The sequence below is a fragment of the Salminus brasiliensis genome, chromosome 2 (genome assembly GCF_030463535.1).
Source record: "Salminus brasiliensis chromosome 2, fSalBra1.hap2, whole genome shotgun sequence".
Taxonomy (NCBI): domain Eukaryota; kingdom Metazoa; phylum Chordata; class Actinopteri; order Characiformes; family Bryconidae; genus Salminus; species Salminus brasiliensis.
In genome coordinates this window covers 18770461-18795356 of record NC_132879.1, presented here as the reverse complement: position 1 = coordinate 18795356, position 24896 = coordinate 18770461, and the positions used below count along the sequence as shown (strand labels likewise).

Sequence of the window (24896 nt, the reverse complement as noted above, 5' to 3'; positions counted from 1 at the left end):
GGTGGCTGTGAGGGCGCTTGTACAGGGAAATTAGCTGAAGGAAGGGAGGAGGTTCAGAGGTGTAGATGATACTAGCCGCTCGTTTCGGTTCACTTTAAGGAAGAAAAGGAAAAAGGGAAGTAAAAAAAACAAAAAAAAACAACCTGAGACCTGCAGGTTCCCTCTCTCTTTCGTTTGAGTTACCCAACAAGCCAAACTAGCGTTTCAAGCAGGACACGGCAGACATGCGGGGTGAAGGGAGGGGGGACACCAGGCTAATCGATCCAGAGTTAACGTACCCAAACAATTCAACACTACTAGCGCGCTTATTTCTTCGTGTGAAGGCTTAAATAACCCGTAAACACGACGCGGGGCGAGATGAGAGTGGGGGGGAAAGGGCGTGTGGTGGTCTGAGAGAAGCGGGTTATGTGGGAAGGTTCAAACACCAAACAACTCAGGAGTTCAACAAATGGCGTCGAGATGCAGCTCCCCTTTCCCCAAACATCAGTCAAGTCTCGTTTCTGAAGCTTTAATTAACGTTAAAATAAATAAATAAATTAATTAATTAATAAATAAGAAAACCGTACACTCGATTAGAGCCGGTCTGTGTGCGCGTGGGAGACTCGCTGGAGGGTCGTATTGAGAAGGTCTTACCTATTTAAAGTGTACGAGCCGTTTCTCTTAAACCTCATCCTGAAGGACAGCAGCGAGTCGACGAGCTCCAGAGTTCCTCAAATCTCGCGTTTCTCCTCGCCGCCGACTCTCTTTTGTTGTTCGCGGCTAAAGACAAAGGGAGGGAAGGCTTTGGGCAGACTTTCCATGTGCCGATCCAAGACCGCCTCCTCCTCCCCCAGCAGCCATGCTTCCGCAGGGCAGGCTTAACTCTGAGACGACAGGGGGACGAGAGCTCACGGTAGCTATCTGCTCTCTTCTGCTTTATCTCAGCCCAGCCGCGGTGACAAGAACTCAGTGCGACAGAGGCTCCAACAATATGATGGGTCTTGAGATAAGACCACTCTTTCCTTAAGTGGTAAAGACTTGGGTGCAGACTGTAGCCACTGCTCAGCCCTCAGGATCTGTGAACCCCCCAAACCTCATGGTTCCTCCTCCTCCTCCTACATGGTGGGTTTTGGTTTTTATCAGAAGTAGAATAACTGGGCCAGAGGTAAAAATAGACCCTAAAATTATACATGGGAATTCCATAAAGCAGTCAAAAAAAAATACAAGACTCCACCCATCTGGAGTTTCATGCTGGTTTTACTTAAAACAACCCCCAAACATTACAGGCCTGATAAAAATAGCAGCAGGGCCCCAAAGTGGACCTTGATGAAAGCTGACCAACATCATGGCCGCACATTTTTTCTGGAAGATACCGCATCAAAATGCAAGGACGCAGAGGACAGCAAATCAGGAGCACTTTGCAACAAACCGACCAGGAAACTGCAGTTAGCGCTCCTGAAACTGATGTACTGTGCAGAAGTATCTGCCCAATAATGCAAGGCCATAATACACTCAAGGTCACGCTACACCATGAGATACTGACCTTCAGCTTTGTGCCTACAACGCTTCAAAGACTGCAACTGGTCGCAACTGGAAGTGTGCAGAGATAGACCTTCGTAGGGACCGCTGCAGGAGGAGTTGCATGCTTTGTTGTCTGTGTTTTGCTATAATGAACTTTTTGTAGACTACATTTGGCCACAGCTGTTTAAATTAGCCACATTGTTACTTACATGTGTTGATTCTGTTAGCTGTACTGAGACAAGAACAAGAATACTGCATACAGAATATTGCCAACATTGCATTTTGTACTTTTCTGCCTATAACCTGCTAGAATACCATGCATAGTCGTCATAAATAGATTTCAGTGTAAAAGGCTACATTGACTGGAGAGTTGCTTGTGGCATGGAGAAAATGTCTGGTGAAATGGGCTGTACAGAAACGCATTCAGAGTGTTGTTTTTGTGAGAAAAATGACCCACGTTGACCCTGTTTACACCTGGTTGCTTCATGCGTCTTCAGGAGTATCAGGACTGTATCTGAATAAGGCCACGCCACATCGAAAAGCAAGCGTATACGCACCCAGGACTCATTTGAAACAAATACAAATCCTATCATACCCGCCCGAGTATTGCCTTAATCCATTAGTTAGTTTACTATTGTAGCGTGGACAGGGTGGTCTGTCTCGCTTAGGGCAGCAACATGGTTGATGCAGACGATGCTTTGCTGTCAGGAAGGCATCGAGGCACTTTGGCAATCACACAACAAGAATAATGTGGTCATATGCAACCACACCTCCGAATGTGAGCATGTGACCTGCTTGAGTGTTCGGCTTATAATGCGTCCCTCTAGGCGCACTGTACCCCGTTCACACCTGTACTTTGTGCTGGCCACTTATGTGCAGATCACCCAGGATGCATGTTGATGCTAGGTGTGAATGGGGCCCAGGACACATTTGACAACCAAAATCCCTCCCAGTACAACCAGAACTGCGCTGCGCCAGACTTCAGTATAACAGACCGGAGACGCATTTGACTACCAAGTGTAAATGCATGTGGCTAAAATCTTATCAGGGTGCAATCCGGATACTAGTCATGTGAAGTGACCAGGAATAAACATGGTCATTGTGAGGCTGGAGCTACTGTGGCATAATACTGTATAGATGTAGCAGTAAATGCTTTTAGATTTTTAAACAAAATGCAATACAAGTTATCCATTATGTATGCAGTCAGTGCTGTTGAATGTAAATCTGATGTTTACCATTACATATCTGGCTTAAAGCTAATGCTGCATTTCACACCAACATTCAAACATGGTAATGCTTAGGGATGGTGTGAGGATGGTTTGCCTCTGAACCTGGACAACTTGCTATCATTAAAGGATCCTTGAATTCTGTCCTGGTCTGTTCATCTGCCCATAAGCTGGAGCTGAAACATAATTGTGTAATGCGGCAAGACAATGATCCAAAGCAGAGAAGGCAAATCTATATCTGAATGGCTGAAAAATAACAGCATTAGGCTAATGTTTCAGAGAGGCCTAGCCAAAGTCCTGACCTGAACCCAGTAGCGATGCTGCAGCAGGGCTCAAACAAGCAGTTTATGCTTGAGGTCCTACATATGTATTCAAATCTCAGACTGCTCCGCAAGAACGCAAAAAGGTGATACTGAATGGTAGAAATTGCTGGCTGCACATATTTCTGTTGCAAGTTCATTTTAATATTTTGAAGAAAATAAAATAATCATTAAAATATGTTTTGTGTTTAGCTGTATGTAATTTTATAGCAAAGTCAATTCTGTTAAGCTCTAAAGATACCTGTGGTACTGCCTGGTACAGTAATCTATAACGCATGTGTAGTAGCCAGTGGTGAATTATAGCAATTGTCTGAATTTACTGTAATCTGTCCAAAACAAATCCCCGTAGTAGTGTTTTTCCATAAGGAACTGCTGAAGAATTACACACATATCCACACTGCAGGCCATGCCAGTAAAAACACTGAACAGAATATGGGGCTGTTTTCATTCAGTGCAATGATGTCATATCCTGCCTCTGTGCCAGTAGGAAATTGCCAAATAACAGAAGGCATCTGAGTCTGATTCAGACTCTCCCAATCCTCCAAATCCTGCATGTACATTATAAATGACCGGGCAAAATTAAATGAAAAGAGACAGGCCCACCAGCCAGCCACTGAGGAGGGGGGGAATGGGCAATTATTTGGCGATCCAGAGCTTTCACTTTGCGCTCAGATGTATTTAAACAGTGATCGAAGATCCGTTTCATTGTTTCTTCAGCAGTACTTGAATACTGTCACCCCTTTGGTCAAATAAAAGAGCAAACTAAGCCCCTTTCAGCACTTACGTAAGAAGTCAGTGTGCTCTTTTGGCTCATTCATGCGGTGGGCTCACTGCAGATGATGAATGCCTCTGTCTTTCTCCTCCCCGTCTCCCTCTCTCTCTCCCCTGCAGAGACTTTGGCTGCCTGGCTGCTCTAAGTCCAGCTCCAGGGCCATTCATTAGAAAAGCAGCTAGCTGGCAGTGCCCTCTATGATCGATCAGCCACTGCAGACTGGGGGGTGGGGGGGTTATGCAATCTGCTCCGAGGACCAGCAGTACATCAGCTTTGTGCCGCAGCAGAAGCACACACAGTGCTGGGACAGTCAGCTATTTGCTTAGCAGCACATAACACACACACACACACTCATACCCACCTCTTGAAGACTCTTCTTCACTACTTTGTTTTGTGTAAGCTGTAAATCTTAATGAGGGTTGCTGCTTTCAGGTGCACTGTAGTCCAGGTAATATTAAATTGTACAAGGTGCAAATCCAAAGCTGAATAAATACACTCATGACCAAGATCGATCACAACAAATACTGCCCAATTTAAACACACAGACGTGTTTCGCCACTCGGCCGATTGTACTGCTCTTCCTGCATGGACAAGGACAGTGTGCTGAAAAGGATCCGCTGTTCTTTTTGCTACAGTTACTCGAGTCCTTTGATTCAGACTTGGCGCCGCTTCAGCTTTGACATTTAGAAGGCAGTGCATTTAGTGCATTCACACAATAAGCCTGATACTCCCATATGTATTGAAGCTATTCAAAGCAGTTTAGCTCAAAGCTAGGCCTGCTCTGCATCCCCAGAACATGTCCCAGCCCTTTTTCGGAGCTTAAACTCTCAAGCTTTTATCAAAGACAGACTTCTGAAGGAATGCATGCCAAAAAGTTACAACATAGGAAAGTATCCATGACACAGAGCATCCATCAAAAAAGGCTGTACGGTAAAAGCTGGGTATTGGAGCAGCACACAGAGCCAAGACTCAAACCAGTGGGAGATGAAAGTCCAAAAATATGTTCCAGCTTTCATATATTAAAATCTACAGAACCCAGGAGGTGAAAAGCTGTACCACGGTTCTAAGTTTCTAGCGGAAACACAATACAAGAAGCGTCAAGGGGCCGTGTCAGGGGAAACCTTCTTCCTTGCTTTGTAAAATAAAGGAGTTAAACATATGTCTCGACCACTCTATGGTCCATATATGTGAGACTTCCCACTCACCATGCTGCAGCTTAGCCCGCCCGTTCAGGCTGAAGAGATAGTGATACTGGAGAGTCCAACAGTTACTGACGCAAATGATGTGGAGAAACTGGTGGGTGTAGTGTAGAGGGCAACACCGCCACCTTCCCCAATGCACTCCAGAGTTTGTTTCAATGGTTGGGCAAACACAATACACTACATCGAGTCTTAACATGGGGCTCCAAGCGGCTCTGCTGTCTAATTTTGCTGCCACTATGGTCTGGGGGTCGCGAGTTTAAATCCCAAGCCATGCTGCTTTGCCATTGGCAGCCGAGAGAGCATGTCTCTCCTGGCGCAGGCATGTGTTAGCTGGTGCAACGGAGTCCCCATGCTTTTCTCCAAATATATCGGCTGCCTGGCAATTCCGCATTGGCAACAGTTGGCCAGAAAAGAGTGGCTGGTCTCACAGGTATCGGAAGAGAGGTGTTAAGTCCTTACAGTTTTAGAGTCAGGGGCCTTAGGGGGAGCTACAAAATTAAACAAAGTTTGGAAAAAATCTTATCATATCAGTAATTTTATTCAATAAATCACTGTACAGACACCAGGCAATATTTTAAAATGTTGTGTTCAATACCTCAATATTTGTGAGGCCAACTAAAACAAATTATAAATCTGAGGCTTTCTGGATATTAATTGTATTACTTTCATATTTACCTTCATTCTAATGCAGATTTCATTGCTAAATAATACACAAAAATTACCTACAACCCTGTTCACCATTCCAGATACATCAAAACCTTTATATTTTTCATTATATTTAAGGTTATAGAGTATCATCAATATACTACAACAGTATTATATACGTGCCTACAACGTTGGGTCCCAACAAGGACCTTTCCCAATAGGGAAGTGTTTTCCATTTACTACCGCGGTGGTAGGCGTGAAGAAGCACCGAGCAGATTTGGACCATGTGGTCCAAATGACGCAAGTGTCGCTTGACACATATCAGACCCCCTGACAGGCATCCTGCCCACAGGCAAGTGAGCGTAATCAAATCAATCAGTGACAGCAGCCAGGCAGGACGATGGGCAGAGCTGTCCGCTAAACACAGAACTGCTGCGCGTAACAGCTCAGTCTGCGCTAATTAGGATCTAGAGAGTAGGCCAGAAAACAACGAATCCCACTTGTACTCACCGACTCGCTAACCTGATTAACACAGCACAACCTTCCAGTCATAATCAATGCCGAGGTTCATTTAGCCCCCCCCCCCCCCTTTACAGTGATGAACAGAATCAACAAACCTCCAGACACCATAAAACACACGGCGCCAACTTCACACTTATGAACTTCTTTAACCCTGCGATTTATGAGGCAGGTGTCTCTTTCTAAATAAGGTTATATGTGCTGGTATTCTGTTCAGAGGGTAGAGGTGTTTGAATAGTAAAACTGCTCCCCTGAGACACTGCACAGTGTAACTCCTCCGGCAGCAATCTCTTTTTTTCCCCCGTCTACTCGTATCTGCTGCTGGACAGCACACTCCAGTTTCCTACAGTTATAGAGACTGAGCTCAAAACTGGGGTCAAGCCTATGACTAATAATAATCATTTGTACATCATGGTCACACAGAAACCTTGTATCTCTAAAACGGCAACTTTACATGAGAAGGAAAAAAACCTTACAAACTTTCAAGTCATTTCGGAGGATTTCTACTGGTCACAATATAAAGATTAAGAAGATTCAGAAGGTGAAAATGTCTATTGCTCAGTAAAATACTTATATTAGTATACATACAAATACAAATAATACATAATGCAGTGATTTTACAGCACTGTGTTCATTAAATGATATTATTTATAGTCATCATGGTTTGATAATGCAATGAAACTGAAAAAAATCCAGGCAGTGCTGGCAGGGGGCGTCCAGTACAAATCTAGCTCTTAAAATCTCAACTACTTTCTTCTAAATTAGGAGGTCTTGGTACATTTAACTGTAGCTATGTTTACTTGCATCTGTTCTAATGTGATCTGTGTTTGTACAGGTAAATAACTCTCATTGTGGAGATAGATGGTCTTAAATATTGTGCTTAGATACCTAAAACCATTGCACAGCACAGTACATTTAACATATCAACTCTTGATATTTAACATGATAGATCATATTATACATATTTAAAGTGTTACTTCAACCAGTATCTCCAACCTCCTGAACCCCTGTTGAACCGCACACGTTTTAAGATCCTTATATCAGTTGTTGTCAGCCACTCTGCACCCTAGATTAAAATCTTAAAATGATAGATTTCAGCCTAGCGATCCATATAAGAATGTTCTCCACATTTCTTTTTACCAAAACACATGGTCTTAAAGCCTTACGTTCGATATCCAGGTAATATTTTAAATATTGACTTTATTTTATTTATTTATTATTTATATTATATTTATTTATTATTTATATTATTATTTTATTATTTATTACTATATTTGCTTTGTTCCCAGTTGTCCTGTTTTTACATCTGTGCTATGTATTTTTAAATGTTACTTTGGTTGGCTCCTGCAGTCTTTTTTCAATGTACTATAGAAATCAAGTTGACTTGACAGTATCTTACATTTTATTACTTTATATGGGCTGCCACTATTGATTATGTTAGTAGTGGAATTATTTAGTGATGAGACATCAATTACAATAGACAAAACTGAACAATAACAAACAAGGTCATGGTCTTTGTAGTATACCTATGTAATTGTGGCAGCCCTAAAATACATAAATATTGAATACGGAACCAACTGTGGTGAATGGCTGATTTCAATAGCCAGGGTAGTAGGAAGATTGTACTGCCATCTACTGGACACCTGAGAGAGTTATCTCTCACCTCAGCTGAAGACCTAGGAAATATCTAGTGTCTTATACAAGCTTACACTTTAGAAATGGAACACCATACTTAGCTTGGGGAAGATACATAATGTTAATAATATGACCTCAAGGGCCTAGTCACATATATAGCAATCAGTCATAACATTAAAACCACCCAGGTCCACCTTGTGCTGCCGAATAAGCTCTGAGCGGTCGAGACATGGACTAGACATAGCCAGCATTTACTGTTTTCAGACATTTGTGCTACATCAGCTCTTCCATGGGTTTGGAACAAACTGACCTTTGCTTCCCAAATGCATCAATGAGTCTTGTGCACCCATTACCCATTTCCCACCTTTAGACCATTTTTGGTAGGTACTGACCACTGAGTACCAGGAAAAACTCCACAATTCATGCCATTTTGTGGCTGCTGTGACAATTAGGCTATTGTCAAAGTGGCTCAGACCCATTTTACCTACTTAAACACATCAATGTCAAGAACTGACTGTTCACTTGCTGCCTAATAAGTAAATCCCACCCCCTGACAGGTGTCACTGTAAGCAGATAACCATTGTCTAGCCTGTGAACATTGAAACTTGGCACTTCTAGCCCTTCTTTACTCAAAATGTTCATTCCTGCAGCTCATAAATGTGGGCTATGCTATAACCCATGTCTTGCATGGGTAAATTAGAATGAAATCAATAGGCTCATCAATGCTGGTTGTTGAGTGAATGGAATCTTAAGTGGATAAGGTAACATAAAATCTTCACTGTAGGAACACCAGTTTACACATACAGAGTGGAACACATCTGCCCCCTGCAGGAAACATCTTATATCTTAACATTATATCTTAACAAAAATGAAGGAATTGAAACCTTACGAGACCTTAGAAGACCTTTCTCCAGAAGACGTAAACAATAAGCAAGGGGCCAGCACAAAACACTGTGATTTGCAGTAAAAGTAAATAAAGTAAATAAATTGCAGACTGCAAGCTAAAAGAAGAACGGACAGTCTGACCGAGTCACTTTATTTATTTGTTTATTGTAGATATAGGCTACATTACTTAGCACCCCCACCTTTAGAAGGACTGCCTGTGTCTACTCTTCTGAGATATAGGAGGACACATCTGTAGCTGTTGACACCAAAAACCGTGCAGTGCATCAAATCCAGTGCAGACAGCTGCCTCCTTTTTACATAACAGTCTGACGAGGAGAACTGCAGGAGTCACCTGTCTCCTATACACATGTGGGGTGGGGGATGAAATTAATGAAAGTAGCGATGCACAAATACGCAAATGTTGGGTTGGTGCAAATATCCAGTTTTTCACGCACACACACATTTTATATATATGTGTGTGTGAGAAAAACATTGGATATTTGCATCAACCCATATATATATATATATATATATATATATATATATATATATATATATATATATATATATATATATATATTTGCACCATAATAAAATGAAAATATACAAATTAAAATTCAAAAATATTATTTAAGGGTTCTTCAGTAATGCCATAACAACTCAAAGATCATTCGCCAGTTAAAACTGGTCGAACCTCTTATACATGGTTCTTAAAAAATATATAACAATGGTTCTATACAGTAGGTTAAAATGCAGCTAGATGAAGATAACTGACAGATATTTTAGTTCATCTGGACGTTTGGCTTTTCTGGTGTACTAATAATTAAATACTTTTTATACAAACATATGATTCCAAGATCAAAGCACATCCTTACATGCTAAGCATAACATGTAATTGTGAATGTTTGATCAGTAAAATATTAAAATATGTTCTGTCTAATTGTATAAGGTATGCACTATTGACAGGAGGCCATGAGTTACCAACGATGAGAATCCCTATAATGCTGGTAGTACAAGAGAGCATAACTACTCTGTTTAACTGGATGTAGCACTGCACATTATGTGAAACATTAAAAAAATATTACGCAAAAAAGTCTTTTCATATTTTTAACCTAAATGTAGCATGTAGTGCTACATCAAACCACATCAAAAGAATAGAAAAAAAGGCTTCTAAGATTTAAAGTTTAGATGATAATGTGTTTTTGCCATATTGCCTAAATTGGCCTGCTTCATGCAAGCCTCACTGGGGAAGGATGTTCCCTAAAGAAAACACTACACAACAAGGAAGTTCATTACCCTACAATTATGGGCTAAATTCGTCAGGGCTGACTTATTGTTTGTTTGATGTGGTTTTATTTTGCATTCATTTGGAGATGAAACATGAATATGAAAGCTGGATGTTTTCATGTAGGCTTAAGACTGTAAATAACAAGCAATTATTGCCAGGACGGGTTGGAGGACGGCATTGATTACAAATAAAAGCTGGCCTAAAGCTCTGTATTGCTAATTAGTAGTAGTGCTATCTGCTACCTTATATACAGGACAGTAACAGCAGGCCCTAGTAGGTCTGGATGCTTTTCACTCCTCCTCTCTCTCTTTCTTTCAACCTCAAAGCAATCCAAGACTCATCACCAACACCCAAGCAAGCAACGCTCAGGATCCAAGGTCCTTCAATTCAGTAGCATATTACATTGTATGTTGAACAGCCTTTTATTTTGATGATAGTCCTTGCTGGAGGAAAAACACAGCATACTGAAAAAGCAAGGGTCAAGTGGTTTCTTCATAACAGACTCTGGCAGTATTCAGAACGCAACATATGGAAGCAACAAAGACAAGACTTCACGTCCCTGTGTGATCCTTTGAGTTTCTGCATCAGTTGGGTTTTTGGAGCATGCTACAAAGAACATGCTGAAAAACTGGTCTGGAACACACCACACCTCGATCAACTGATTAGCACAGGAACACATAGAAGCTTTAATTCCAGGAAGAATTCGCCCAATCTGTGACCTATTTTACCTTTACATTGTAATGATTTCAGTACACTGAGTCTGCTGAGTTTATACAGGCTAGCATTGGCATTCACAGTAGAGTGGCTTAAAAGGAATCGTTCAATGGCTGGTTCTGCTCAACTGGAAGGTGCTCAAGTGATCCAAATGTGCTTCTTTTATAGTTTCACTCCCTTTTAAAAAAATAATACATGTACCACTTCTAATCACTGGCCTCTTTAACCCACAATCGCAATATCAAGAATATCAGGACACCAGGCTGGCCATGGCAGACACTGCATCCAGCACACTGGAGAGGAAGTGTGAGAATAAATGATGTGAAGTGGGAGAGGAATGTACCGGGCCGGTGATGAAACAGCCATAAATACTAGCATCTCTGAATTAGAGGAAGTACAGAATGTCTCACTCGCACACTCACACCCTCTCTGTCTCTTTCTCTCTCTCTCTCTCTCTCTCTCTCTCTCTCTCTCTCTCTCTCTCTCACCCACACCAGAGTGAGAAAGGGAAGGAACAGAGTAAAGGCAGAGGAAGTGAAGCTCTATCTTCAGGTCATTCAATGACAATCTCTACTGCAATAACGTGACTAGAGCATCTGAAGATCAAGCTGAATGCAGCTGCTGAAAACGCTGCCCACAGGGACAGCAGCATGCTGCCAGCGTCACAACACCAAAACATGACATTCTCAACAAATGGTGAACAAACCTTAAAAATATATATAAATAAATAAAGAGCCATGTTAGTAATAGTTATATGGGTGTGTGAAGAACCTTTTAAAGGTTTAAAGAACCTTTGATTGGTTCTTTACTCATTAGAATTACATACATTTCTATTACAAAACATGGTTCTTTACAGAACCAACATGGTTCTTCTATGGAATGAATCAAAAGACCATTTGTAGAACCCCTATTTAGTGAAGGTGCAAGGCCCAACAATAAATAGAGTAAAATAAATATACTGGACAAGCTAGTATGAACGAGACAGTAAAATCCATGAGTAGTTTTTAAATAATTAGGTCAATATTTAGCTTAACGCCAAGCCATACCATGAACATGTAGCACAATATCTACTCTAGGCTCTATGAAAATCTGCCACTACTGAAACATCTCCAAGTTTTAGTCTTTTCTATGAGAAGCAGATTTGGGACCATGCCTTCTAATACTTCTAAAACATAAGTGAGCATTTACGAGACCACACTGTAAGAGCATGGGGCGTAATTGTCTCTTCCATTAGCAGGCATTTGTACTTAGAAGGTACATTGACACCAATTGCTCTGCAAAGCCAAGCTGGGAGCAGTTTTGCACTATTTCATAATGGCTTGGCTTTCGGATTGAGAAACTAGCGCCGGGTTTGAGAAGGGGCACCATGGCAGCCACAGTGTGGGCTGAGCGCCGCTCTGCAGCCCTGACCACATGCCAACAGTGCAGGAATGTAAACGGAACTGACCTTTCTCGCTGCAAAAGCTCTGGCACCGCCTCGGCCTGTAGCGGCCTCTCTCTGAAACAAACAGTACACTAGCAGAACTGAATCCCAAGCCCTCTGCTTCCTCTACACAGATGGGTACACTAAAACTTAGCGTTCTAACTGAGGAATGAGTGGCGATAGCATTGTTTCAGATGTCTTACCAGAGGGCTTGATTTTAGCAAGAAGTATTTCAGTGGACTGAGAGAAGCAGTTAACAACATCATGAGTGTTACTTCTGCATTCAGAGCATTTTAGTTTTGATCACATGTTTCACAGCCTATTCTACATTTCATACAAGACTGTTATTAATATTGCCATTAAACTGACCTCACTTTTATAACTGGTTATATTAAAAAGTCATTTTACATTTAACATTTCATCTATTCCTACCTATTCACATAATAACAGTGTATTTCTCCATAAATTGTTATGAAACATTATCACTAACCTCCCACCACCTCTGCTTTCACTTACTGAACTAATATAATACTAATATAGAGATGGCTATTTAGTGCAGTTTATTAATAAAACCCCTTGTTATAAATCAGTCACATGGCAGCACGATTCTAATTCAAGTCCAAAAGCTCACACTGCCAGTCCTTTTTATACAGAATGTCCTTGTCCTCATGCAGGTTACGACCTCATGACCCACGTGCCGTGCCATTTTTAGCACTCCACACTATCCAAAGTCCCTCAATACCCACTTTGAGAACATGATTAAACAGACTGAAACTAGCCTGGAGCACATAATTCCAAACTCCATTATTCAAGCCTTTCAAACAGCAATAACTCTTCACTGTTTAGACATGTTCTTCCTCGATAGGCTTCCAAGCACGACTAGAAGCCCATCTAGGACCTAAAGGAGGAAGTCTCTCCGTGCTCATCGGTTCTCCCTGCCAAAACAAAACCAAAAATCAGACAAACCCTTTCAAAGATCGCCAGCCCACACAAAATCTCCCATAACAGAGTGAAGCAGATGTTCTGGACTCTCCTGATCAATATCTCATGCCTTAAACGTTTCTAAAACTTAACACGTAAAACGCTGCTACGCTTAAAAGCAGACCGTAGCATGCAATCATCACGGCTGGTCCCCAGAGCTTGCTGACAGCAACAGGAAATGCAGAAGACATATGGAGCTCAAGATACTAGGTTTAATTAGCGTCTCTTTAAATCTACCCATGCTCTCTCACATGTCCCATAGATCAGGTTCAAACAGGGCCTGTGATGGGCACAGGCTTTACCCAGCGCCACAAACCGCATGAGCAAGGGTGAATGCGGACAGAGCCTGCTGCCGTTGCAACTGAATCTAGCCGAAGTCAGCATGGAGGAAAAGGGATATGCAACCCAACACATGCTGGGTGACCTAGAGAACAAGCGAGCAGCCACAGGACCAAGCACTGGGGGCCCATAGCAGAACAGCTCCAAAAACAAACTTTGTTTTTATGACACATTTGCATGCTCTGTCAACACCCAGTGGCTCTCAATACTAAAACTGATGAGCTCATGTAATGGTTCTGTTTGCCCATATTAACATAGTTGACTTGGTCATGAAGGACTTGTACCGTCCAATGAAGTATACAGGGCTGGGATTAAGAAATAGGGCTGGAGACAAGGGATGAGGGGCATCCTTGCTATTATTGGACAGATTCCAATGGAGGTATGCACTGACATCAAGTTTCTGCTGGAACACGCCCCCTTTGTTCAGCTGAGTGGCAAAACATTCTGCAACATGGCTGTGGTTATATGGGAAAACGGCCAAACCGGGAATGAAACAAGCAATTATCTGCACAAGTTAAAGGCATCCAAATTACTAAAGAACCAATGGACCCTAGACAGCGATGTGTAGTCAGGAACTTCAGCTAACTGAGGCTCAAATCACACACATTTAGAGGATTAATCCTAATATCTGAGAGCAAGTCAAGTGAATGGTCTTGGGGGTGTTTTCCACTGTTTTCAGTCACATTTGTAAACTGGTTCATCCAGGTTTGCTTGCTTTCTCTCTTACTTGAACTTAGCATGTCGCTCAATTCGCAACTACAGTGTGCTTGTTTTTTCTCCCCACCAGTTGTCAGAGCATGACCTTACCATTCAGTGAGCTCCCACATGTTTCGGTACTGAAATTCCTGTTTTTGCGAATTGCAGCAATCCATTAGTTTCTCTTCTCTTTAGCTTTCAGCAGTCTGTAAAAGGAGAGCTCAGAATTTCTGCTGAATCTCTTTGTACAGTCAATCGCACAACAGCTCTTTCTCGCTTTTTGTGTTAGCGGCACTCACACTGAACACTAACACTGCCATGGTCATTTTGCTGTTTAGTGGGCATAGCCCCAATGATATGCAGCCACATGCATAACATCTATACCGTATCAGTGTTGATGCAGATACTGGACCTTAGATACAGTACCAGTCTCTGCAACAGAGAAGACTAACACCAAGCAGTTTTTTTGTCATGTGGAGCTTGTCAGCATTGTGGGATTATCTCATGCATAAATGGCTTCTTTTATGGAACAGGATATTTTATTGTTGACAATTTGCTTAAACATAAATGGCCAATTTTATGTATTTTAGTGTTAATTTGCTGCATAAGAACGTTTTATGGCACACTGAATAATTGTTTTCACTCATCTGAAATGAACCTGTATGCTTTCTAACCTGTTTGCCTAAATTACTAACCTGAATTAGTTGCTAAATTACTGCTTAAATCTTATTTCAACCAAAAAAGTATATTGTAAGTTTTTGTGACACTGAAAACTGCTTTACCAAAGCACAATATCTCAAAAAAATATAGGGACTCATTGAATAGTTAGGCTAGCTAGAGTTAGTATCGGTATCAAGAGTCGATCTCATAACATAGAAAAAATGATATTGGTAAATTCCTGGTCCTTGTTCTAGTCCTAGAGCTTGTCAGTTTGCAGATAACTGACCGAAATCTCATACATTTTTACACTCATAATTATATAGATCTGGGGAGTGGATACGACATGCAAACTGAGGATCATGGAAGTTTCCTAGCTGAGAGAAGAAAAGGCACACTTGTTAAAATTGAATCACAGTGTGAATATGGGCTGCAGAAGACATACTGTACCCAATAAGAGTTTGGTCTAATCAGTTTAGACCAAAATGAGACAGAAGACATGATCTACTGCCCGAATAGAGGTTTACTGACCAGAAACATGCATTCCACCGCTACGGTCCATCATGGGCTAATCACATAGAAGATAACAGGCCCTTTGGTAGCAGCCTAAATAAGATTTTTAAAGAGCCACTTTGAAAGAAGCCAGTCTCATCAAAGATCAGTTTATCTGGGTAAGCTAAAAAGGTGAGCTAATGCAGAGGAAAACCCTCTAAGCTGATTTCTAGCATTAAATTCCCAGAGGTCAGATAAAGACCAGCCAGATCAAGTTAAACACATTTAATACATTTATAGGTACATACACCAGACTGCTTCATTATTATTATTATTATTATTATTATTAATTATGGTATAAGGGGTTCAATTAATCAACAACAGAAATGCAGTCGCATTTCAAAAGACAACAAGAAAAGCTTGCACAATTAGCACCACAAGGCCTCTCGCGCAGGACCTGTAAACCTGAGGAATTGCCTATTCCAACCAGTTGGCTATAAGATGGTTACAGACGGCTCCTCAGTGCAACTGAGAGGGGAAAGTAGAGTAAGATACAGTTACCTGGCAATCAGCTATACAGTAAAAGAGGAAGAGAGCAAAGTGGAGTGCACTGGGTCAAAGCCAGAAAGAGGACACAGGCCCAGTAAGAAAAGCGATCCACTCCACTAACCTGCGGTGATCGGCTGAGCTGAGCTGCTCCCCGACCTTCAAAGGGAGCCTGAGGCAAAACCGCAATAATCCAATTACTGCTCCATATTCCTGCCAGGAGTCATGCAGTAGAGTCCACAGCTCAGGTCCAGCAGCATCTGTGCTTTTACAATACTGGTTGGAGTATTTGTCTGGCAACTATGGAGTCAAGTTTATGAGTCTATGGGAACATAGATATTTCAATAAAATGGTACAATTCTTTTCCTTAGCAAACCTGATCTCACTAGTCTTGACCTTTAACCTTCAAAGTAGAGATGAGCCATATGATAATATTTTATTGTATTGTGATAAAAGTTGGTATCGAGGTACTGTGGGAGAGTTTCAGGATAGCAGGTTTTCTTTTTTTTATTTACGCTGTTGGTGTTTTTTTTCTATGTGACAAAATATTGCGTATATCGTAAAAAATGTCTTTAAATATCGTGATATACATTTTTTCCATATCGCCCAGCTCTACTTCAAAGCAGACCAGCAATGTGGTTTGCAGTGACTAAGGTCATTCAGCTTGCATTTTAAGTAAAATTTGAGGTTCAAATGCACACATTACAAAATTAATTTTTTATTAGCTTTTTTTTGTGCTAAGCTGGTTTATGTTTGTCCCTGGCAGGCAGCAGAACTCAAGCAGATTCAAACAAGGCATATGGTAAGTAGTGTAAACAGTCTGAAAAATAAATTTTAAAAAGGCCTCATCTATTATGTATTTAAATACACTTGGCTGTAAAGGAGGGCTCTATGTTCTTAGTAAAATGGTTTTAAGGCAAGTGTGCGCAGTGGCAGTTGAAAGCGCTCTACATGAATGCAGAAAATTACAAAGATGTAAAGAATAATAACAGCATTAAAAATGTACTGTCTTTACCCTCTGGATAGCAGCCATATTATGAAAGCAGTATATTACTGGAATATCAGCAGAAGGCTTTTAATGTCATATAGACGCATTTCTCCACCATAGCAAAGTACCATTTAACCATGCAAATAACCATTCAAACATTCAAATGCTTATTTGAGTTGTACAATGGTTCCATTTAGAACCTGACATCCCCCAAGAACCCTGTATATTAAGGGTGTGCAGCACAAACACCACCACATTGAACTATCCCATGTTTTATCCCAGAGTCTGAAGGAGCACGGACTTGTCCGGTCGTCCAAGAGAAAAGAAAACATCAGGAAGAAATTCAACAGGAAGGGTGATGTCCCTTAAATCTCCAGAGTAAGATTGTCCCCAGGAAGGCTCTCTGGAATGGCCACTTTTCTTTATTCAGACCTAAACGATTTCCTAAAAGAACAACCACTAAAGTCTCAACATAAAACCACAACTTCCACCAGTAGCAGAGCCACAGGAGGTTTGCTGACATCCCTGTAGGAACTGAATCACCCACAGTCTAGACTATTTCACGGGTTGGGGCAGGAGGGGAGGGGGGGTTTAAACCTGTTGTCAGAGTGGGTTTAATCTATTGCGATAACAGCTATATGAATCCAGGCAGCGCCTGATGACTAACACACTCAAGCACAATAGGACCACATGGGTGGCTGCTGCTGTAAAAAGGGCCTTTAGAGTCTCATTTATCCATTTGGTTCTGACAGTTATACTGCTGTTGCTTTCAAGCTGTTCTCGCTTTAAAAGGGCAGTTATGGTTAAGCTACAGAGCAAACTGTGCTCTGATCTTTGGGCTTATGCAGCTGTAATGTTTAGGAGCTGTGGCTCAGTTCTCATTTACAAGGAAAGAGCAGTTATGAGTTGATGTGAGCCTGCAAGTAAAGCACCCTGATGAAGAATGTGCTGACAGTAAGTGATGTTGATGATTACGTTAGTTCTTTATGTTTGTTTTTTTTTTATTTTATTCACAGATTAACATGCACCTAATTATTGTGACTAAAGTAAAATACAGCAACTAAGACCAAAATGGGTCTCACTGTCCAATAAGAAGCTCAAGCTTTCCCAATTTTGGTTGTTATTCAATCTGCTGGCATTGCCAGGTCCCCACGGAGCAGTTCGGTACGAAAGAGCAAACGCAGTAGGTACAAAGTGATGCCAAGGAAAACATGCACAGAGTGCAGAGTGCACCCCAAGGACAGGACTGGACAGGACGAGACCTATAGTAGAAAGCAGACCAGTAGTAGAAAAGTAAACACTGCAATGCATCTAAAAAAGCCCCAACCACCAATCTAAAAGCCAAGAAAACATAGGTTCTCTGGTTTAAGCAAGCTTTCTAGAATAAAGTTCAAGCATGTGACTGCACTGTATTCCCATTTGCCACGGTATTATTCTTATAATCACATTATACAATAATTGTATAACTATTATTACTATCAACATTACCAAACATGGAGGTCTGGGGTGGCTTTAACTACTGTGTTGCTCTGAGACAGCATAAAACAGCTCTATATTTGGCCCACTTGCAGTTGCGTCATGCAGTAGCCCAAGTGTATCCTGACGTAATTCTAGACCATCAGAACCAATGAATCAGACTGGCTTTCAGGCCTGCAGGCCAGTGCTCAGCACCACAACATTCACAACCAAATGTCCATTAATCCCACATAATATTCATGCAAGACATATGGTAGTGTTGAGATAAGGTCAAAAAGCATCTTGACTCATCTGAAGAACGCAGACTTGCCTTAACAAATGTCATGGCCATTGTATGAGCTGACACAGGGCCCTTAAGCTACTGCTTTGAAAACAATAGCTTTCTTCCACCCAGTACAGAGCGTTTCCTTCCCCTGGCCTCGTCGTCATCTCTTTATTTTTGTCTACATGTTGAAACACCCTGTGCTGTGCTCTCAGAAGCCTCTTTGGTCAGATAGGGCCTAACTGCTTTAATACTAGATGCTACAATCTGCTGCATGCTTTATAAACCAGTTGTTTTTACTTGGTGTGCGCTGCTCTTTAATTTCCCAAATAAAATCCCAATAGTATGCTCACAATGTAGATCCAGAGCACTTTAAGGACCCATATACATTACAAGCCCAAAGTACATTCAGTAAGTATAGAACTTATATATATAGAACTTTTCACAACAGACCCAAGGTCCAAGCCCTTTTTCCCCAATGTCCAAGCCCTTTTTCCCAAGGTCCAAGTCCTCCCTCAGCTCAAGAGAAAGAAACATTGAGAAGAAGGTTTCCCTTTGTCAAAAGGGGAACCCAATCTCATCTGGACAACACTGAAAATTGCAGATGATTACAAGAAAGCAGCAGACTAACAGATCAGATAAAGTGAATGAAATGGCCAGCCATGAGCTATGATGTTGGAAATGAGTGAAGGACATATGCTCAGTATTAATGCGGAAGGAGAAATTGAGAAGGAGAATAGTGTATGGACCATACAAGCTAATCAGTCACATGCACAACAATGCAGCATCCTCCTGCTATGAAGTACCTAGCCTTTAGAAATGCTGAAAAAGAAAAATAACAACAATTAGGCTGCCTATACATTGTTTGTGTGCTTTACTTGGTCACCACTGAATACCATCAAGCAAAGGCACACAGGAGATGCTGTTAATACAACAGTACAAGAATGTGGATGTAAAGCAGAGACTAAAGGCCAGTTGAGGCAGATGGATGATTGCATAAACCCGTGGGAATGTTTGACAATGCCCAACTTTGCCTCTGTGACCAGAAGTTAATAGGGCAAGCAGGTTCCCTCAAATTTACATCACATGTACCTCAATTATTAAGGTCACATTACTTCCTATCAGGGGTGTAAAGATAATATTCACTTACAAGGAGCAATCTTTTTCCTTCCTGAAGACAGTAAGAGAAGGGATGGTCTGTCCCCATTGTAGTCATGCTTGCCTGTATGGAGTCCCAAATTGTCTTAATACACAGTGTACCAAACATGCAATGGCCTAAATGGTTCAATTAATCCCCTCTAGCTGAGTTTTCTTGACACTACTTCCACACAACTTACGTTGCACACAATATTGCTCAGCATGCAAATGTCAAAGTACGTAATCTCTCCGCAGAGCAGACAACACAACGTACTGCCTGGAGAAAACAAACAAATGCTCAGAGCAGACAGCAGGCCAGCACAGATTTTCGGCACTATGAGGCTAAAGTAAAAGACAAGTAGCTAGATGCTGTCTCCAAATGGTGCTTCTCAAACAGCCTCCCAGGAAACAGATAGAAGTAACTGATAAGTGTTCCTGTTCAGTTTGACCTTTAAGTTGAGGTCATCCGCCTCTGATAGTTATATTAGCTGAAAGTCAGTAATTACCACCTAATGGAAACTTAAATAGCTGCAAACACTCACTCACAATAACAATCAGAGCAAATGGGGACGGGCCTCCCACATGTATTAAGCCTAACGACAGACAATAAGGAATTACAGAGGCTCGAATCAGACTACTGTTTGCTACCATAGACAGACTATTTATAACGTGGAAAATAAAAAAATAAAAAAATATAAGCCATGAGTCAAAAGCATGGGTGTTAGGCCTCCACCCCTCTTTATTTTGGCTAAGCGTGACATGGGCATGACTGCCTCATAAATAGAGCAGAGTGTCCTCAGCAGCACTGATATAAAACAAAGAGAAATACACAACAGCCATCCAAAAAGCACAGTCATGTCAGGTGATCCATTACTACACAAAACCAAACTGGGGTCAAAACACGTTGCATAAACCACTATGTACTGCGATCTAAGGCTATACTGCAGGCTTTACTATAGGCTTTACTATCAGCTGGATTCTCTTCTAGCTGCCACTTCTTTAGTAGAAAATATAAACATGCCTGAGCATTACATCCTGCTGGTGTATTACAGTGGCATAACCTACATTTATAATAGTCTCCAGCTGGCTCTGACATTACCATCCATCACTCAAAAGGATGGGATTAAACATCTGTCGCCCGAGTCTTCTCAGATGAGCAGAAAAAGACATGTTTTCTACAGTGATGCAATATCCTGTCTGTGCCTCTCTAAAGCCAGGCCACAGAGCTCACTGCGCTGCGACACGATGTCCCTTAAGACTCTGTGAGCAATACCAAAACCATGAGGAACCTGACAGACACAGAAACAGCCACCACAGCCACATCCTGCTGTGGATGATTCAAGAACTTGCTATCACACAGCAAAATCACAAACGGCAGCAGTGTCTTCTGCGGCAGGAGGCGGGCACGTTCGAATGTAGTGTGAGGTGTGTGAATCCACACACAAGTCTCCCATCATTACTGGCTTTGAATCTTTGCCGTTATGCGCCTCGTTAAGTCATTCAAGTTCTTCAAACCTCTTGTGACATGGAGAACCTGAGCTACACATGCAAACTACCTGTCAAGCTCATGAGAGCAGACCACAGTGTAACCAGTAATGAGGAGCAGGTGCACCGCTAGCGAGATGAGACTGAGATGCTCTTGTCATATAAAAAAAAAAGTCCTGCAGCATGACAGCACACAGATTTTTGATTCAGGAGTCAAGATTCGATTCGGTAATTTTGGTAGCTTTTGAACATGTCTAGACTCTGGATGCTGTAGATACATGCAGCACAGACTTCTCACAGAAGATTAGGGTTTCATTCCCCAGCCGGATAAGCTCACCACCCCACACCAGTAAGAGCCCTTGGGCAAGACTCTTTACACTTTACATCCATCTACAGTACCTGGATAACACCCAGCTGCCTAGTTTTCATCACTGACAGTGGTTTCCCCTAGGGATGGTCTGAATAGGAACTGTGGGAGTATTTTGGTTAGTTTTTATGCAAATCTCTGTCAATATACATGCACATTTATAAATTGTAGAAATTGAGATTACATTTTCCCCAGAACAAACATACATACTTAATAAATTAATGTCATTTCAGTAAAGCTGTTTTTAAACACCACTCCTGATCATTTTTTTTTTTAGCAAATGTCAATGTGAATAATGATGAGAGTTCAATATCATTGTGCACCTCTAGTTTCCACTAAAGACAGAAAGCAAGCCAGAGGGGTGTATCTGTGGAGTGAGATTGATGAACTTCATAACCAGCTGTATGTTTCCATCTATATGTAAAACAAGTGTTGAAAATGATAGGACTCGATCCTAGACTCACATCAGCGCAGCTTTCTGAAAGATGCCTTTGCAAAAAGCATCAGTAATAGCCTACATTGATACGCTGATGAAGAGATGGGACATTTTATCCCACTATAGTGCTGCTGTGAAGCAATATAATCACCTCAGGAGAAAGACTAATTGAATCAGAACATTAGGACAGGAACTGAAACACACTAGTACATACTGTACGACTGACAGGACAGATGGCTCTCCCTTTTGTAATGTTGTTTGTACTGGGGACAAGCTGCAGGCTATTGCATCCTAATCTATCCTCTTTTAAAGCACAACGCAGAAAGCCCTATTACCGTTTATAAGTATTACCACCATACGCCTTTGCTCCTCAAAAAAGAAAGGAAAGTCTCTCTGTATTTGACAGGTCATGAGAGGGCACCAACCAATCCATCAGCCACACACCCTTACTCTGACACACTTTCTACTTCGGTGGCCACATCAGTGCTCATTTCTATTCAATTTGTTCCTAATCGTTCAATCGGTGGCGACAGACACACCATTGCTAAACATTGCATTAACAGATTTCAGGTCACAGCACAACATGAAATCAAATAAGAAGTAGGTCAGCTTCTTATTTAAATAGCAAACACTCACAGTAAAGAAAGAGGCGCAGCAGAATCTTTGTTGATAATGCAAACTAATAAATCAATAAAAAAAACAATTAATCAAGAAAGGTCATTTACATCATTTTCAGCCTACCCTTAGGTAGGGTTAGCAAGGGCACGCTCGGGTTCCAACACTTGCTTCTTTAGGTCTGCATTATGAGGGTAAGCTAGCTAAAGGCTCATAGCCGTAGGTGTTTTAGGACACAGCTCATAGCCCCAGTGCTGAACTTAAGAAGCAGGTTTAACATCTCAACTGTACTTTTTGAGAGTGGAAAATGTGTAAATTAGATTTATGGCTGGATCACTTATCAAAATAATTCAATTTGAGGCCTCAAAGTTCAGATCAGCCTTAGAAAGGTCAGATAATAGCTTTAATTGACCAAAACATCACAATTTATCAACCAGAACCCAACCAGAAGTAGAGTTTCCACCCATAAACTCTGAATAAAACTGAAAACTGGTGCTAGTGTTTCTGCTTTCACATGTTTTCACATGTTCTCACTGCAGAAGTCACTGTGGGACACTAAACACCTCCGACCCTACATGAGATCTGAAAGCGGTCCCATGCACAGCACAGCTGAACGCATGGCAGGAGCTGGGCTGTGATTAAGAAGGCAGGGTGGAGGGAGCAACACACCCAAAAACTGAACTGACAGCAGGCATGGACATTAGCCGGATGTCACCCTACACAGCATACGGCAAACCATGGCGTCTTGTGGTCTTTTCGCAGACGTGAATTTTACGAGCAGAGCGTCTTCATGTACCCTGAAGCCCTTGTTTTGGGGTGGGAGGTGGTAGCCAAGCTAGCTACCTTTCTGCTCACCGTTATCACCACGCTCACAGTCGGTGTGTTCATACAGTAGCAGGCAGCGCTAGCACAGCTAGCCGGCTATCCTCCTGTTCAGTAACCTACTGTGGGATCCGGGTAGATATCCAGCTAGCTACATTTAGAGAATGATTCTGATTGATAAATAAATAGATCAATAAATCAATTAATAAATCCAGCACTGGAGTCAAAAACTACTGAGAGTAACCGTGGCAACCGTGGCATCATGACTGCGCGTAAAAAGTGAACTCCTGCGTTACAGTCAAATACATGCGCCTCATGTAGCTACAGTCAGCTACTCCCAGTAAGTAGCTTATCTCCATCTCCACCCGTCCGTAAATGCACCGAGGCTGGGTCTGAAGGGGTCTGAAGGGGTTGGAGACGAAGCTGAGGTTGGCTGCTTCTTCTTCGTTGTTTTTTTTGTGTGTGTTTTTTCGTGACACCTTAAACGGTACAGCAGCCGTTAACTATAGCTACATTCCGGCGCTAAGCTAAGGTGGGACGGGGAAATTGGATTAACGACCCAACTTCAACCTCGTGGTTTGGACTGATCAGCAACGAGCAATTCAACTCACCCCATCAGCCAGTCCATCCTGCCGGTACCAGGGGAGGGTATATCCGCGCAGCCCGCTTTCGCCTCGGCTTATCCGGCCAGCTCCAACCGCGGCAGCGCAGAGCAGGGCAGAGCGTGTCTCCGTGGTCCAGTGGTCCCGGTGCCTCCAAAAAACAACCCGGTCCAGTCCGTGTGTCCGTCTAAAGCCGGGTGACCAGCGGGGAGTGAGTGCAGAGGTGTGGATCTGAGGGCGGATGAGGATGAGGAGGAGGAGGAGGAGGAGGAGGAGGAGGCTGCATTGACTTTGAGCTTTCAGCACGGTAACGTTAGCAGCACAGCGGTCCTCTCCGAAAACTGAAGCTCTGACTAGCCGAGCTGACACTGCTCTGCTCTGCCCCTGCTCTGCCCCCTACAGTGTCCAGACCAGGCTGGCTGTGCGTGCTCCGTGTGTCGGACTAACTGCAGCGCCTCTCAGTCTCAGTCTCAGTCTCCGCCGCTGTACCGACCAGTTTCGCCCTTCTGCTACATAGCGAATCCGGAAGTAAACACGGAAGCGACCCCCACCTGCGTTTCCTGCGTGTGTGAGTGTCAGTGTGTAAGACTGTGTATTTCGTTCTTTTTGGGGACCAAATGTCCCCAGTATGATAGAAAATAACCACTTTGTAAATACATATCTGCCTGTCTATCTGTCCCTCTATCTGTCTATCTGTCTGCATGTCTATGAAACTGTCTATCTGTCTATCAGTCTGTGTCTGCTGTATGGATTTTTGTCGTTGTTGTTAAATGATGATTATTGGAAGACAGAAGTAATACAAACTCCTAAATACACAAATCAACCAATAAGTCATACACTGTGTGTGATTTGTAGGGTCATAGCTT

The 24896-nt window shown here is 42.1% G+C and overlaps 1 protein-coding gene across 1 annotated transcript in view; it reads right to left on the bottom strand.

Annotated features, from left to right (window-relative positions):
* Nucleotides 1-24535, bottom strand: part of mob2a (MOB kinase activator 2a) — a 51519-nt gene extending 26984 nt beyond the window's left edge. The window contains exon 1 of the mRNA XM_072669499.1: nucleotides 24040-24535. Within this exon, the coding sequence (XP_072525600.1) occupies nucleotides 24040-24056 (17 nt within the window). The 5' untranslated portion in view covers nucleotides 24057-24535. The remainder of the gene's footprint in view (nucleotides 1-24039) is intronic.
* Nucleotides 24536-24896: the final 361 nt, after the last annotated feature.